The sequence below is a fragment of the Hypanus sabinus genome, chromosome 31 (genome assembly GCF_030144855.1).
Source record: "Hypanus sabinus isolate sHypSab1 chromosome 31, sHypSab1.hap1, whole genome shotgun sequence".
In the NCBI taxonomy this organism is placed as follows: Eukaryota; Metazoa; Chordata; class Chondrichthyes; order Myliobatiformes; family Dasyatidae; genus Hypanus; species Hypanus sabinus.
The window spans coordinates 7,586,869-7,600,738 of NC_082736.1; the positions used below are offsets into that span (position 1 = coordinate 7,586,869).

The 13,870-nt window shown below is 43.3% G+C and overlaps 2 protein-coding genes across 2 annotated transcripts; both read left to right on the forward strand.

Annotated features, from left to right (window-relative positions):
* Nucleotides 1-1,900: 1,900 nt before the first annotated feature.
* On the forward strand, nt 1,901-2,215 carry LOC132383832 (histone H4). The gene has a single exon (XM_059955041.1). It carries the CDS (start codon nt 1,904-1,906, stop codon nt 2,213-2,215), a length of 312 nt encoding a protein of 103 aa, XP_059811024.1. The 5' UTR covers nt 1,901-1,903.
* A 4,683-nt stretch (nt 2,216-6,898) lies between these two features.
* Nucleotides 6,899-11,450, forward strand: LOC132383828 (histone H2B-like). Its single transcript, XM_059955035.1, has 2 exons — nt 6,899-6,907; nt 11,073-11,450. The coding sequence occupies exon 2, from the start codon at nt 11,076-11,078 to the stop codon at nt 11,448-11,450; it is 375 nt and encodes a 124-aa protein (XP_059811018.1). The 5' UTR covers nt 6,899-6,907; nt 11,073-11,075.
* The last annotated feature ends 2,420 nt before the right edge of the window (nt 11,451-13,870 follow it).

The window sequence follows — 13,870 nt, forward strand, 5'->3', positions numbered from 1 at the left end:
AAAGAGAGAGTAGACTTGATGGGCCAAATAGCCTAATTCTACACCTATATGTTATTTCTGTATCACCACCACCGAATCCGCGATCAATTTTGTCAAGTATAATCTGCCCACACAAAACCATACTGATTGTCGCTAAGCAAGCTATGCCTTTCCAAGTCTGCATGAATCCTGTACCTCAATATCGACTCGGATCTGCTGGTCTTTAAACAACTCCCACATGTCAGGCCTGGACTTGTCAAACAGTGGCTTCTCCCAATCAATGCCGCTTGGCTTCTGTCTGACTGCATTCTAACTTGCCCTTAATTTAATACCTTCATACAGGATCTAATTTTATTCTTACTCATAAGTAAGAGAAATATAAGATCCCAAAATATTCACTGACTCTCAGCTGTCAGCTGGCCTGGTTCATTTCTGCAAAACTAATTCCTGTCTGTTCTGAACTCTGATTGGGCTCTACATAATGTTTCAAACACTCCTCAGATTCGCTGAACCAGTCTGGAATATCTTAGCAATAAGCAAGTTGCAGTCAATTCTATGGAAGATAAAGTTCCCCACTTGTTACTGGGGAGAGGCAATTCAATAATCCTGTCAGTGTAACTGAAGTTTGCCGTTGTAAATGAACCCTCCAGTTTGCTGTGACATTCCCAGTTGTGTAACCTTTGCACCTTTTAACCCCCTTCCCCGCCACCCACATGTAAAACATTCAAACCCAGGAATGTTGAGCTGCCAGCCCTGTCCATCTGACACATACTCCCAATGTTGAAATAACCTCATTTCATCCCATCAGTCCCACCACTGGCCTAACATCGGCTCTCGTTCTGTTCAGACTGTCTTGTCATACACACATTCTCCCTCTTGCTACTCCAGTTCAAACTCCGCCAGGTGACACCATCAAACCTCCTGGTGAGGATATTGGTTCCCCTCCGGTCCAGATGGAAATGGTCTTGTTTGTCCCGGTCTCCCACCTGACTGGAAGGGAGCCCATTGATCCATGAATCTGAAGATCCCCCTCCTGCATCAGTTCCTCAGCAACATATTAAACTGCACAACATATCAATTTCTCACCACACAACCACATGGTTTGGGTCATAATTCTGTAATTATAATCTGGAAGTCCTGCTGTTTTAACCTAGTTCCCGAAAAATCAATTTGTAGGCTCGTACAAATTGATACCTGCTCGTTTAAACCTTTCCGTGTCGCACGAAGAAAGCTTCCAGTAAACATATTGACTCCCCTCCTCATTGCACCTGTCTCACCTTCATTTCGAAAGGCAAATGGTCCTTGTACCTGAAGCCCCACCCACCTCGCACCAGCTCCTCAGCTACCCCTTATCTGGGCTTTAGAAGGCGCCAGAAGCGCGGTCTGTATATCCTTATTTCTGCCTACGTATCCTGTTCCTTTATGTGACCGGACAATAATTTCCCTCGCGACCCAGAGGAATAGTCGTTCTAATGAATTAACCCTCTCATCACTGGATGTGACTGCACCCTCGCCCACCAACTGCTGTGTGTCAGGACACTCAAACTGGTCATGGGGCCGGGGAGGGACAGACTGAGGTCCTCGGGGATTTGCGGAATGGAAAAGCACTTCCTATAATTTAAAGCAGGAGAATCAGCAAATTTCCAGAAATCCTCCAGAATTTACGTGGTGTGTGAGTCAGTTTTTTTTCCGGTAGAGCGCTTTGTGTCGGATAGACTGTTGGAAATTAGCGAGTGTGGTAAAGTGAAGGCGGAGCTAGACGATGAGAGGCCGGTCTCGGTCCTGTCCGTCACTCTGACTCTGTCTCCTCCCCTCCCCGCCTCTGTCTCTCTGCGCGTTTCTCGGGCAGGTCGGGGCGCTGTGTATAAAAGGAGACAGCAGCAGTCGGTTTGTCACTGAGCAGCGACCTGAGTGAAGCAGCATCATGTCTGGCAGAGGGAAAGGAGGCAAAGGACTGGGGAAAGGCGGAGCCAAGCGGCACCGTAAAGTGCTCCGTGATAACATCCAGGGCATCACCAAACCGGCTATCCGCCGTCTGGCTCGCCGTGGCGGCGTCAAGCGGATCTCGGGTCTGATCTACGAGGAGACGCGCGGGGTGCTGAAGGTTTTCCTGGAGAATGTGATCCGGGATGCGGTCACCTACACTGAACACGCCAAGCGCAAGACGGTCACTGCCATGGATGTGGTGTACGCTCTGAAACGCCAGGGCCGCACTCTCTATGGCTTCGGCGGCTGAAAAACTCCCACTTCCTCCCGAACACAACACAAAGGCTCTTCTAAGAGCCACCCACCGCCTCACAGAGAGAGCCGTGTCCACAACCTTTTAATTATTTTTATCGATATATTTGGCTGAGCTAATTTTGAAGCAGATTAATCCTTTCTGCTTGAAATATCCCTGCGATTCTGCCTTTTCTGTCACTGATTACGGCAGAAGCTCTGAATGCATTAAGATCGATTAGCATCCCCTTGTCCGTCTCGGACAGAAATCAGTTCCCTCATTCAGAGAAACGATTCTGTAATCATCCATTTAAATCTTCACTGAGACAATTATATATCAAATGAAACTGAAATTGTAGAATCCGTGATACAATTAATGGTAAATAATATAAAGTAATCAAGCACCGTTGCTGGGTGCTGAAATCGGCGGGCGATTTGAAATTAATCCTGCGCCAATCACACTGTATTCTGATTGCATGAAGTCCGACAGCCAGTAACTTTGTAGAAATCCTTCACTGTGTACGTGGTTTGTGAGGGAGTTTTCTTTCCCCTCTCTGGAGCTCTGTGTTTCGGAGCTGGTCGATGAGAGGCCGCTCTCGGCCCTGTCTGTCACTCTGACTCTGTCCCCTCACCTCCCCGCCTCTGTCTCTCTGCGCGTTTCTCGGGCTGGAGTAGTGGCAGAGGATTGGAGGATGGGTTATGTTATCCAGTGCCGTAGGAAAGGATCGAAGGAAAACCAAACACAAGACATTGTTCAGATTCTGGACGGTCTCGGCCTGAAAGGTCGGCTGTTTACTGTTTCTCACAGATTCTGCCTGGCCTGCTGAGTTCCTCCAGCACTGTGCGGGTATCGCTGCAAGGAAAAGCCTGGGAGCTGAGTCAGGTCTGCTGCTGCAGTTCATTCATTAAAGACTCGGCTGACAATGTCAATGCCCGGCTCAGCAAATATGCAGATATCACTAAAGTGTGAAGAATGTAACCAACAATACAACAGGACGGTGGTCAATGAGGTCAGTGATTTGAGTAATGACAGATAAATGTCAGATAGAAAATAGGTGCAGGAGATTCTTTCTGGATGTGACCAGCTGTAGGCAAGGAGGATCTTTCCCCTGAATGAGATCTCCATAACTGAGGAAAATACCCTCAGAATGAGGCGTAAATCACAAACACCAGAGAATCCGCTGATGCTGGAAATCCAAAGTAATACACACAAAATGCTGGAGGAACTCAGCAGGACAGGCAGCCTTTATGGAAAAGAGTAAACAGTCAACACTTCGGCCCGAGACCCTTCCATCAGATCTCTCCCTGGTGAAGGTTCTCAGCCTGAAGCATCGACTCGTTACCCTTTCCCATAGATGCTGCCCGGCCTGCGGACTTCCGCCAGCATCTTGTGTCTGTTGATCAGATTAAGGTGACAAGCATTCAGGATAGAAATTAGATCATATTTCTTTAGTCTGAGAAAAAAAGAACTTCTGTATTCCTGATATAAGGAATCTGGAGCCTCAGGTGCTGGGTTGAGTCAAAGCTGAGATCAACAGTCTCTGGGAATATTTTAGTCTCTAAGTGAGTTGTTACGTATTCGTGACACATGACAGTGGAGCCCTTGTCATGTGACTGGGGTTGAAGCTGTACTGGACTTGAGGTGATGGTCTTCTGATGGTGGAATGACATAATTTTCCCGCCAGTAGAGATCATGTGACGGGTTTTTTTTACAGGTTATAAAAGGTAGACCCCACCCTGTGAGGAGGGGCTGTTCGTGGCTGGATTTGCCAAGTTGACTTCATGCCACTGCGTGTTTGAAGTGATGACGCAGTTTAGTTGAAGGGTGAAGTTTTTATTTAATGCCTAAAGTTTAAAAGGTTAATGCCAACAGGTTCTTTATGATTCTGTTAGTTCGAGGGAATTAGAGGAGAGTGAAGATTCAAGGTTGGAAGTAAAGATCGAGGAGAATCGCTTTCTACGGTGAAACGGGGGCGACCTTTGTTTGATCCTTATTTGGAAGGATTTCGTTGACTATCTTCGTGTTAATCCCTAGGTTTACCTAGAAAGGATTGAAGGTAGTGGAGAAGGAAAGGTCAGTGCCTTTAAGCCGTTCTGTTTCGTAAATTCTTCGTGGGAATTTCGACGTCGGGAATCGAAGCAAGCGACGTGAAAGAGAACCTAAATCGTCCTGTAAAGTCTCTCCTTTTAAATGGACTGTGAGCATATCGAACTTTTGGCAATATCACTTTAAGAACTGTTTTGGAATATCACTTTACGAACTGTTTGAACAGCCGCTCAGCAGCTGTTTCCGGTTACGGTAGTGTTTGTTTACTTTTGGGGGGTTTGTTTTCTGTGTTTAATAAACGTGTTGTTTGTTATAAGAAACCCTTGTCGAACTCATATATTTATTGTTGCCTGAATACGTAACATTAAATATGGGGGCTGCGTCGGGATTGAATTTTTTGAGTTTACATGCTTGCTAACTTTTAAATCGGTGTTTTGGAAACGGGGATTACTCGGTTCTTTTGTTTGGCTTGTTGTGGTATTCGGCAGCAATGAATATTGATGAGTTTCTGGCTTCGCCAGCTGCGGAGGTGTTGGCGAAGGCGAAAAAAACTGAGGTGTTTGAACTAGCTAGTAGATTGCGACTTAAAGGTATTTTGCAGACTACTTCTAAGGCTGTAATACAGAGAAAAATCGCGTCACACTATGTGGATTCGGGTGTTTTTGATGAATCGATTTTAGAGTCGTTTCAAATAAGTAATCTGGAGATGCAGTTGCAAATCGAACAAATGAAATTGGAGAGGTGTAAATTGGAGGCGGAACAAAAGCAGAGAGAATTTGCATATGCAATGGAGGAATTAAGGACTGGAAATCAGTCTTCTGGTTCTAAAAAAACGTTTGTTGCTAGTCAAGAAATTAAATTGGTCCCTCCATTTAGTGAAATAGAAGTGGAAAGGTATTTTCAACATTTTGAAACTATTGCTCGGATGTCAGAGTGGCCGAAAAATAAATGGTCAGTGTTGTTACAGAGTGTAATTAAAGGCAAAGCACAACAAGTTTACACAGCTTTAACAGCTGCACAAGCTCTTGATTATGATATTGTAAAGAGTCATATTTTAAACGCATATGAGTTAGTCCCAGAAGCATATAGGGAAAGATTCAGAAGTTTGAAAAAGTCTGTGGAAAAAACTTATGTGGAATTTGCCTATGATAAAGCTATGTGTTTTGAGAGATGGGTTTCTTCTAAAAATGTAAATGGGGACTATGATACATTGAGACAGCTGATTTTAATGGAGGAATTTAAAAGAAGCATTCCTGTTGAAGTAAGGACCTACTTAAATGAGAAGGATACTGATAAATTGCAGGACTGTGCTAGATTAGCTGATGAGTATGTTTTGATCCATAAGAACAAATTTCCTCAGGGCAGAATTTTTAAGAGGAAAAATAACATGGAGACTCCAGGTAAATCTGAAATTAAATCGGAGGTTAATGAGAAAGTTAATGAGAAAGGAAAGCCTGTGAAGGAAAGACAGTTTGGTCTTACTTGTAACTATTGTAAGAAGCCTGGCCATGTAATAGCTAACTGTTTCAAATTGAGAAAGAAAGAGAAGGAAGTAGTTCCAGATGCTTGTGTGCAACATACTGAAGCACCTGTAAAGTTACAGGGTTTGATAAACACAAATGAGGTTTTGTTAGAGTCTGACCAAGTTAGAAAGGGATATGATCATTTTATAACTGAAGGGTTTGTATCCTTGAAGGAAGGATCTACTTTGGTGCCAATAAAAATCCTTAGGGATACTGGTGCTTCGCAATCACTGATGTTAGACAGTGTGTTGAAGTTTAATGAAGAGTCTGATACTGGTGAGGTAAATTACATAAGAGGTGTTGGAAGTGATTTTATGCCTGTACATTTACATAAAGTAAATTTAAAATCAGGGTTAGTTACTGGATTTGTTAAAGTAGGATTACAGCATAGCTTACCTGTGAAGGGTATTTCTTTATTGTTAGGTAATGACTTGGCAGGTGGACAAGTTTTTCCTGAAGTGCATTTGACAATGGAGTCAGAGGAACCAGAGTTGAATTCTAACACAGATTCTTCCTGTGTTGTGACTAGAGCTATGGCTAAAAAGATTGATGCGCAGAATGAGGTTGTTATTCAGGACTGTTCAACTCAGGATTCGAGTTTTGAGGATGTGTCAGAGACTTTCTTATCTTCGTTGTTTGAACAAGATTCTGGGAGTAAGTCTGACTATAAAGATTTATCTTTGTCTAGGAAGGAGATGATAGCAGAGCAGAATAGAGATTCTGAGATTATAAAATTAAAAGAGCAGGTTTTACTAGATAGTGAAATTGATAAAGACGCTAGGATGAGGATGTTTAAGCCTGGAGATAAGGTGTTGGTTCTTTTCCCAGTGCAGACAAATCCTTTACAAGCTAGATTTCATGGTCCTTATGAAATTGTGTCTAAAATTAATGATGTGGATTACGTGGTAAAAACTCCAGATCGTAGAAGGTCAACACAACTTTGCCATATAAATATGTTGAAACCATATTTTGAGAAACAATCTGATACTGTGACTGTTGTGGTTAGTGAGAATGAGTTTGATTTAACTAGGAACATGATAGATGATTCATCTGACTTTCATTCTAAATCCAACATTGTTTCTGTTAGGTTAACAAATTCAACCATTCTGGAAAATATTGATGAAAAATTAGCACATTTACAGTTAGAGCAGAGACAACAGATGAAGGAGTTGATTTTTAAATATAGGGAGTTGTTTCCAGATGTTCCGAGAAGGACTTCTATAGCTTCACATGATGTAGATGTTGGGGATGCCAAACCTATTAAACAACATCCATATAGGATGAACATGGAAAAATGTGAACTTGCTGAGAAAGAAATTGAATATATGTTAGAGAATAATATCATTAGACATTCTAACTCGAATTGGAGTTCGCCATGTGTTATGGTGCCAAAGCCAGATGGTAGTATTAGGTTTTGTACGGATTATAGGAAGATGAATGCTGTAACGAAAACAGATGCATATCCAATTCCCAGAGTAGATGATTGTGTAGATAAAGTTGGAAAGGCAAAGTTCCTTACAAAGATTGATTTATTGAAAGGGTATTGGTGTGTTCCATTAACGGACAGAGGTAGAGAGATTTCTGCATTTGTAACTCCATCTGGGTTATATGAGTATAATGTTCTTCCATTTGGGATGAAGAATGCCCCAGGTACTTTCCAGAGGATGATTAACTTTGTGATTCAGGGATTGAAAGATACTGATGCTTATATTGATGATTTAGTGACAGGAAATGATACTTGGGAAGCACACATTATTGCGATGGAGAAATTGTTTGAAAGGCTTTCAAAAGCTAACTTAACTATTAATTTAGCTAAGAGTGAATTTGGACATGCCACTGTGACTTACCTTGGTTATGTTGTGGGTCAAGGTAAGGTAGCTCCTGTTCAGGCAAAAGTTCAGGCAATTTTAGAGATTCCCACTCCAACGGGGAAAAAGACTCTCAGAAGGTTTTTGGGAATGGTAGGATATTATCGGAAATTTTGTAAGAATTTTGCTAATGTTGCCCTTCCATTAACTAACCTTCTGCGGAAGAATGAGAAGTTTGTATGGACGGTGCCTTGTCAAGAAGCATTTGAAAAATTGAAAACCATGATATGTCAACAACCTGTGCTTAAGGCACCTGACTTTGGAAAACCTTTTTCATTGGCTGTGGATGCTAGTGATGAGGCTGCAGGAGCAGTATTAATGCAAAGGAATGAGGGGAATGAGCTTGATCATCCAGTAGCTTACTTTTCTAAGAAATTTAATAAGCATCAAAGAAATTATTCGACAATAGAGAAAGAATTGTTATCTCTTGTTTTAGCTTTGGAATATTTTGAGGTATATGTTAGTACAACTCAGAAACCACTTATTGTTTACACTGATCATAATCCGTTAGTTTTTCTGAGTAAGATGAAAAACAAAAACAGAAGGTTATTAAATTGGAGTTTGATGTTACAAGAGTACAATATTGTGATGACTCATATTAAAGGTAAAGATAATGTGGTTGCTGATTGTCTATCTCGATGTTGAATGTACACTGTAATTTTTTTTATGGAGTGGTTTTTTTTCAATTGTAACACTCCTACTGTATTGTGAGTTATAAGCTGTTATATGATGGTGTTGTGGATTGTATATGTTATAAAATTTATACCTTTGTTTTTCTTGTAAGCAATTGTTAAAAATTTTTGTTCTTGTCAGACCAAAAATGTTTTTTTGGAGGGAGGTGTTACGTACTCGTGACACATGACAGTGGAGCCCTTGTCATGTGACTGGGGTTGAAGCTGTACTGGACTTGAGGTGATGGTCTTCTGATGGTGGAATGACATCATTTTCCCGCCAGTAGAGATCATGTGACGGGTTTTTTTTACAGGTTATAAAAGGTAGACCCCACCCTGTGAGGAGGGGCAGTTCGTGGCTGGATTTGCCAAGTTGACTTCATGCCACTGCGTGTTTGAAGTGATGACGCAGTTTAGTTGAAGGGTGAAGTTTTTATTTAATGCCTAAAGTTTAAAAGGTTAATGCCAACAGGTTCTTTATGATTCTGTTAGTTCGAGGGAATTAGAGGAGAGTGAAGATTCAAGGTTGGAAGTAAAGATCGAGGAGAATCGCTTTCTACGGTGAAACGGGGGCGACCTTTGTTTGATCCTTATTTGGAAGGATTTCGTTGACTATCTTCGTGTTAATCCCTAGGTTTACCTAGAAAGGATTGAAGGTAGTGGAGAAGGAAAGGTCAGTGCCTTTAAGCCGTTCTGTTTCGTAAATTCTTCGTGGGAATTTCGACGTCGGGAATCGAAGCAAGCGACGTGAAAGAGAACTTAAATCGTCCTGTAAAGTCTCTCCTTTTAAATGGACTGTGAGCATATCGAACTTTTGGCAATATCACTTTAAGAACTGTTTTGGAATATCACTTTACGAACTGTTTGAACAGCCGCTCAGCAGCTGTTTCCGGTTACGGTAGTGTTTGTTTACTTTTGGGGGGTTTGTTTTCTGTGTTTAATAAACGTGTTGTTTGTTATAAGAAACCCTTGTCGAACTCATATATTTATTGTTGCCTGAATACGTAACAGAGTCCATAAGACCATCAAATATAGGAGCAGAATTTGGCCATTTGGCCGATTGAGCCTGCTCTGCCATTTCATGATCACTGATCAATTTTTCCTCTTAGCCCCAATCTCTGCCTATATCCAGTGATTTGGCCTCTGCAGCTGCCTGTGGCCAAAAATTCCACCGATTCACCACTCTCTGGCTGATGAAATTCCTCCTCATCTCCATTCTAAAAGGATGCCCCTCTATTTTGAAGCTGTGTGGTCTGGTTAGAGACATTCCCACCACAGGAAAACTCCTCTCCACATCCACTCACTCAAGCCCTTTCACTATTTGATAGGTTTCAATTCAGTAACCCTTCTTTCTTCAAAATTCCAGTGAATACAGGCCTAGTGACGTGAAACACTATTCATCAGACAAGCCATTTAATCCTGGGTATAATTCAACTTTTTTGACGTAATGACAGAACAGTAAATTCTGGATTTCAGAGATTTTTGCGTTTTGGAATCATGGATCAATCTGCCCAACATTAATCACTAGTTTGTACTGCAGTAAACTCTGTTAATTAACCCACGCAATCCCAGGCACACAGATGCAAAATAAAGACAGGTGTAAATTTAGAGTAGGGAAGTTGAATCATACTTGGAGGTAAAGCCTGATTACTAGGCCTCAGAACATTCTGTTCCTCAAATGGTCAAAATAAAGCCAAGTAACAAGGTGGAAAATACCCACAACTTGCAGAATTACACGCTTCTCATTACCTTGCTTCCTGGGATAAACACCTGATCCACCCTGGCTGCATTGCCTCGGCGAGATTGTTTCATGATTAAAGACCCGAAACACCAAATGACTCTAAGTTGTATTATTGATGATGTGCCCCTTTGCACACCCGGTTCGCTAAGCCAAAAGTTGTTGAACCACGATAATGAAAGGCATCAGCCACTGTGTGGCTCCACTACACTACCCCATCCACCATCTACCATACACCATCATATGGATCAGGATCTCTCCCAGCCCTACCCTCAAACCTAATCCAGAGGTCCAAGGGGACACATAGCCCCACAAACCCGATTACTAGTGTAAGTAGGGGGAAGATCCAATAAAGGCAAGTGTTGGACCTGGTGAATGAAGGCATGGGCCAGACCAAAGTGGCAGCGTTGCGTGACTCTGAATCGAGAGTGACGAGATGAAGAAGCACAAGAGGGGTGATTCTCCCACTGCCCGCATAATCTCTTTGTTATTTTGATTTTGTTCTGATAGTCCTCTGTCTATTTGAATATTTTGGTATAATATTTAATTTCAGTGTTTCTTGTCAATGTTGATGCAATGTGTCTGTGATGCCGCTACAAATACGTTGTTCCTTTCGCCTGTGCATAAATAAACTCGATTTAAACTTTACACTGAAATGTCCAAATCTCTCCTTCGTTCTTCTGCTGCACTGTGTCATGAACTAAACGGCTTAGTGTTTAATTTTACAATGTTTCATCTGATTTTATTTTCATTCTGCTTTAGAAATTTGCGTTTCCCTTTTCAATGTCAGCCCGCACCCCCGCCTGTCTCTGCCCTTCTGTACTTCCTCCCGCATTAAACGACAGCGGTAACCGCCACACATTGGCGCCGCTTCCCATCCCCCAGCGTTCCGATTGGTGATTCCTTTCTCCAAACAGCCAATGGGAATGCTCAGCATTCCCATCCTCATTAACATACCACTTTGGGCGCTGCCTATTTAATCCGCGCTCCGGACAGCTTCTGCTTATTATTGTGTTTGAAACCGACGAGGAAATGCCTGATACAGCGAAACCCGCTCCCAAGAAGGGCGCCAAGAAAGCTCTGTCCAAACCGGCGAGCAAGTCTGGCAAGAAGCGCAAGAGGTCGAGGAAGGAGAGTTACGCAATCTACATCTACAAAGTGATGAAGCAGGTTCACCCCGACACCGGCATCTCCTCCAGGGCCATGAGCATCATGAATTCATTCGTGAACGATATTTTCGAGCGCATCGCGGGCGAGGCTTCCCGCTTGGCCCATTACAACAAGCGGTCCACCATCAGCTCCCGGGAGATCCAGACCGCCGTGCGCCTGCTGCTGCCCGGGGAGCTGGCCAAGCACGCCGTGTCCGAAGGGACAAAGGCGGTGACCAAGTACACCAGCTCCAAGTGAAGCTGTCCAGTGAGATGATCGAAAACACAACGGCTCTTTTAAGAGCCACTCACAATTTCAATGGAAGAGTTGTACTAGCATTTGGGTAATAAATTACACATACTTTGTCTGGTGACTTCTACAAGAGTTAAATCGTGGTTGGAATAACATCCCACTGAACTGACAAGGAATTGTTACCCACCCCCCCCATCAGTCCGCCCACTCGGTATCCATGCCGTTGTTGTTTTATTTGTGGCTTCAGGAGTTTATTGGTTCCGGTTGGGTAACTCCTGAATCTCATTTCAACTCGAGCCTGAAAGACCCCATGGCTCTTTCATATAGAGAAGCGTCGACAGTGCTTCTGCTTAAAGATGCTGCCTGGCCTGCTGGGTTGCACCAGCATTTTGTGTGTTTGAATTTCCAGCATCTACAGATTTCCTCGTGATGGCTCTTTCATATAATAACTTTATAAAATTGCAGACTAGACGCTGGACAAAGTTTGAGAAGAACCGTTTTCCATAACCTGATAACGTTCATACAGTGACCGACCGCGGGCAGAAGCTGAGGGTCAGTTTTATTCGGTTCCGTTACGGGTTGAAAGGAATTAGAGAACTGAGTTCCCAGACACTCCAATATCAACTACACTTAAATCAAATGTGCCCGGTTTCAGTAACGGAGGGAAATGCGAAGACCCAATCTTAAAACAGAACGGCAATTATTTAACTTGGAATTAAATTTGAACAATAGATTTATTTTTTGGCGGGCTTTTTTCCAGATTTCAGTGCACCTTGGGGAGGAGACGGTTACTATCCGCGCTTCTACCTTTACGGACTGCTGATTGGTGATAAAGGCAGTTCTTCGATTGGGGCATTTCTCTTCACCAATGAGAATAAGCAGGATCACACCAATCAGAAACATCACTTTGCATTCTCAAAGAGCGTATAAAAAGGGCAAGTTGGGGGGTTGAACATTCTTTCATTCTCGCTGGAGTAGGACTGTGACTGTGGAAATATCTGGACGTGGAAAAGGCGGCGCTGGCAAAGTTGGCCGTCCGCAACGACGAGGAGCTGAACAAGCTGCTGGGAGGGGTGACTATCGCTCAGGGCGGTGTGTTACCCAACATCCAGGCCGTACTGTTGCCCAAGAAAACCGGCACTGCCAGTAAGTGAAGCGACGTGAGCTGAATCTATTTACCCAAAGGCTCTTTTCAGAGCCACTCACAATGTCTGTGGAAGGGCTGAGCGGCGGGTGCTTTCCGTCCGTTTGATAACCTGCATCTGTCAGTGCCTCGACATGTTTCTTCCGCGAAAGAAACCGGAATAAATCTGCACAGAAACCCGTTCGTTTCAGTCCCGGCTCGTTTTCCCCTCTCAGCAGACCGAATGTAGCTCTCTCCCCTTGCAGAGAGTCAGCGGGTTCACTAGGCGCAGAGTCGTGAAATGAACTTCCGGAGTCAGCCCCGAGAGGGAGAATTTAATCTCCGACCACTCAACGACTCCGCTCTTCATCACCGAGAACCGCGTTGTCTGGGTTCCACATTGCGGGTTGACCCCGGACCGTTCCGGTGTGCAGAAGGCTGGAACATCGCCTGTTCGTTGCTTCATGAGCGATTCCCATCGCCTCACAGAAAAATAACATTTGCGTTTTACATTTCAGAATCAAGTTTATTATCACCGGCATGTGACGTGAAATTTGTTGACTCAGCCGCAGCAGTTCAATGTCATACATAATCTAAAAGACAGAGTAATAAAATAACAAATAAAATAAAACATAATAAATAAACAAATCAGTTAAGTACATTGACTGTTATTCTGAAAAATGTGCAAAAACAGAAATACTGTATATTAAAAAGTGAGGTAATGTCCATAGTTTTAATGTCCATTTAGGAATCGGATGGCAGAGGGGAAGAAGCTGTTCCTGAATCGCTGAGTGTGCCTGCAGTCTTCTGTATCTCCTACCTGACGGTAACAGTGAGAAAAGGGCATGCCCTGGGTGTTGGAAGTGTTTAATAATGGACGCTGCCTTTATGAGCACCGCTCCCTAAAGATGTTCTGGGTACTATCAGCAGCTTCTTTCGGTGCTGTGCCGTAGCCCCTCCACACCAGACAGATGTCGCCTGTCAGAATGCTCTCCGCGGCACAACTATACAGGTCTCTGACTGTCTACAAAGGTACGTTTACCCTGTGGAACCGTTCGTATTTACTGAAAAAAATCTCGTCCACCCAGGCCTCTGAATATAAATGAACATTTTGCCAAAGAGTGGGTCAGTTTGATCAGATCTGCCGAGAGGCTCCCTATGTGAGGCGGTGCGTCGCTCTGAGTTTGGTTTGTGCCAGGGAGAAAAGGGTGGGGTGGGTGGATCGAGTTCTTCAGCACCGTAGTACCAGTCACTTCTCTACAAATTCCTGTCTGTCTGAGACTTCCCTAAATACCCCTGTGCT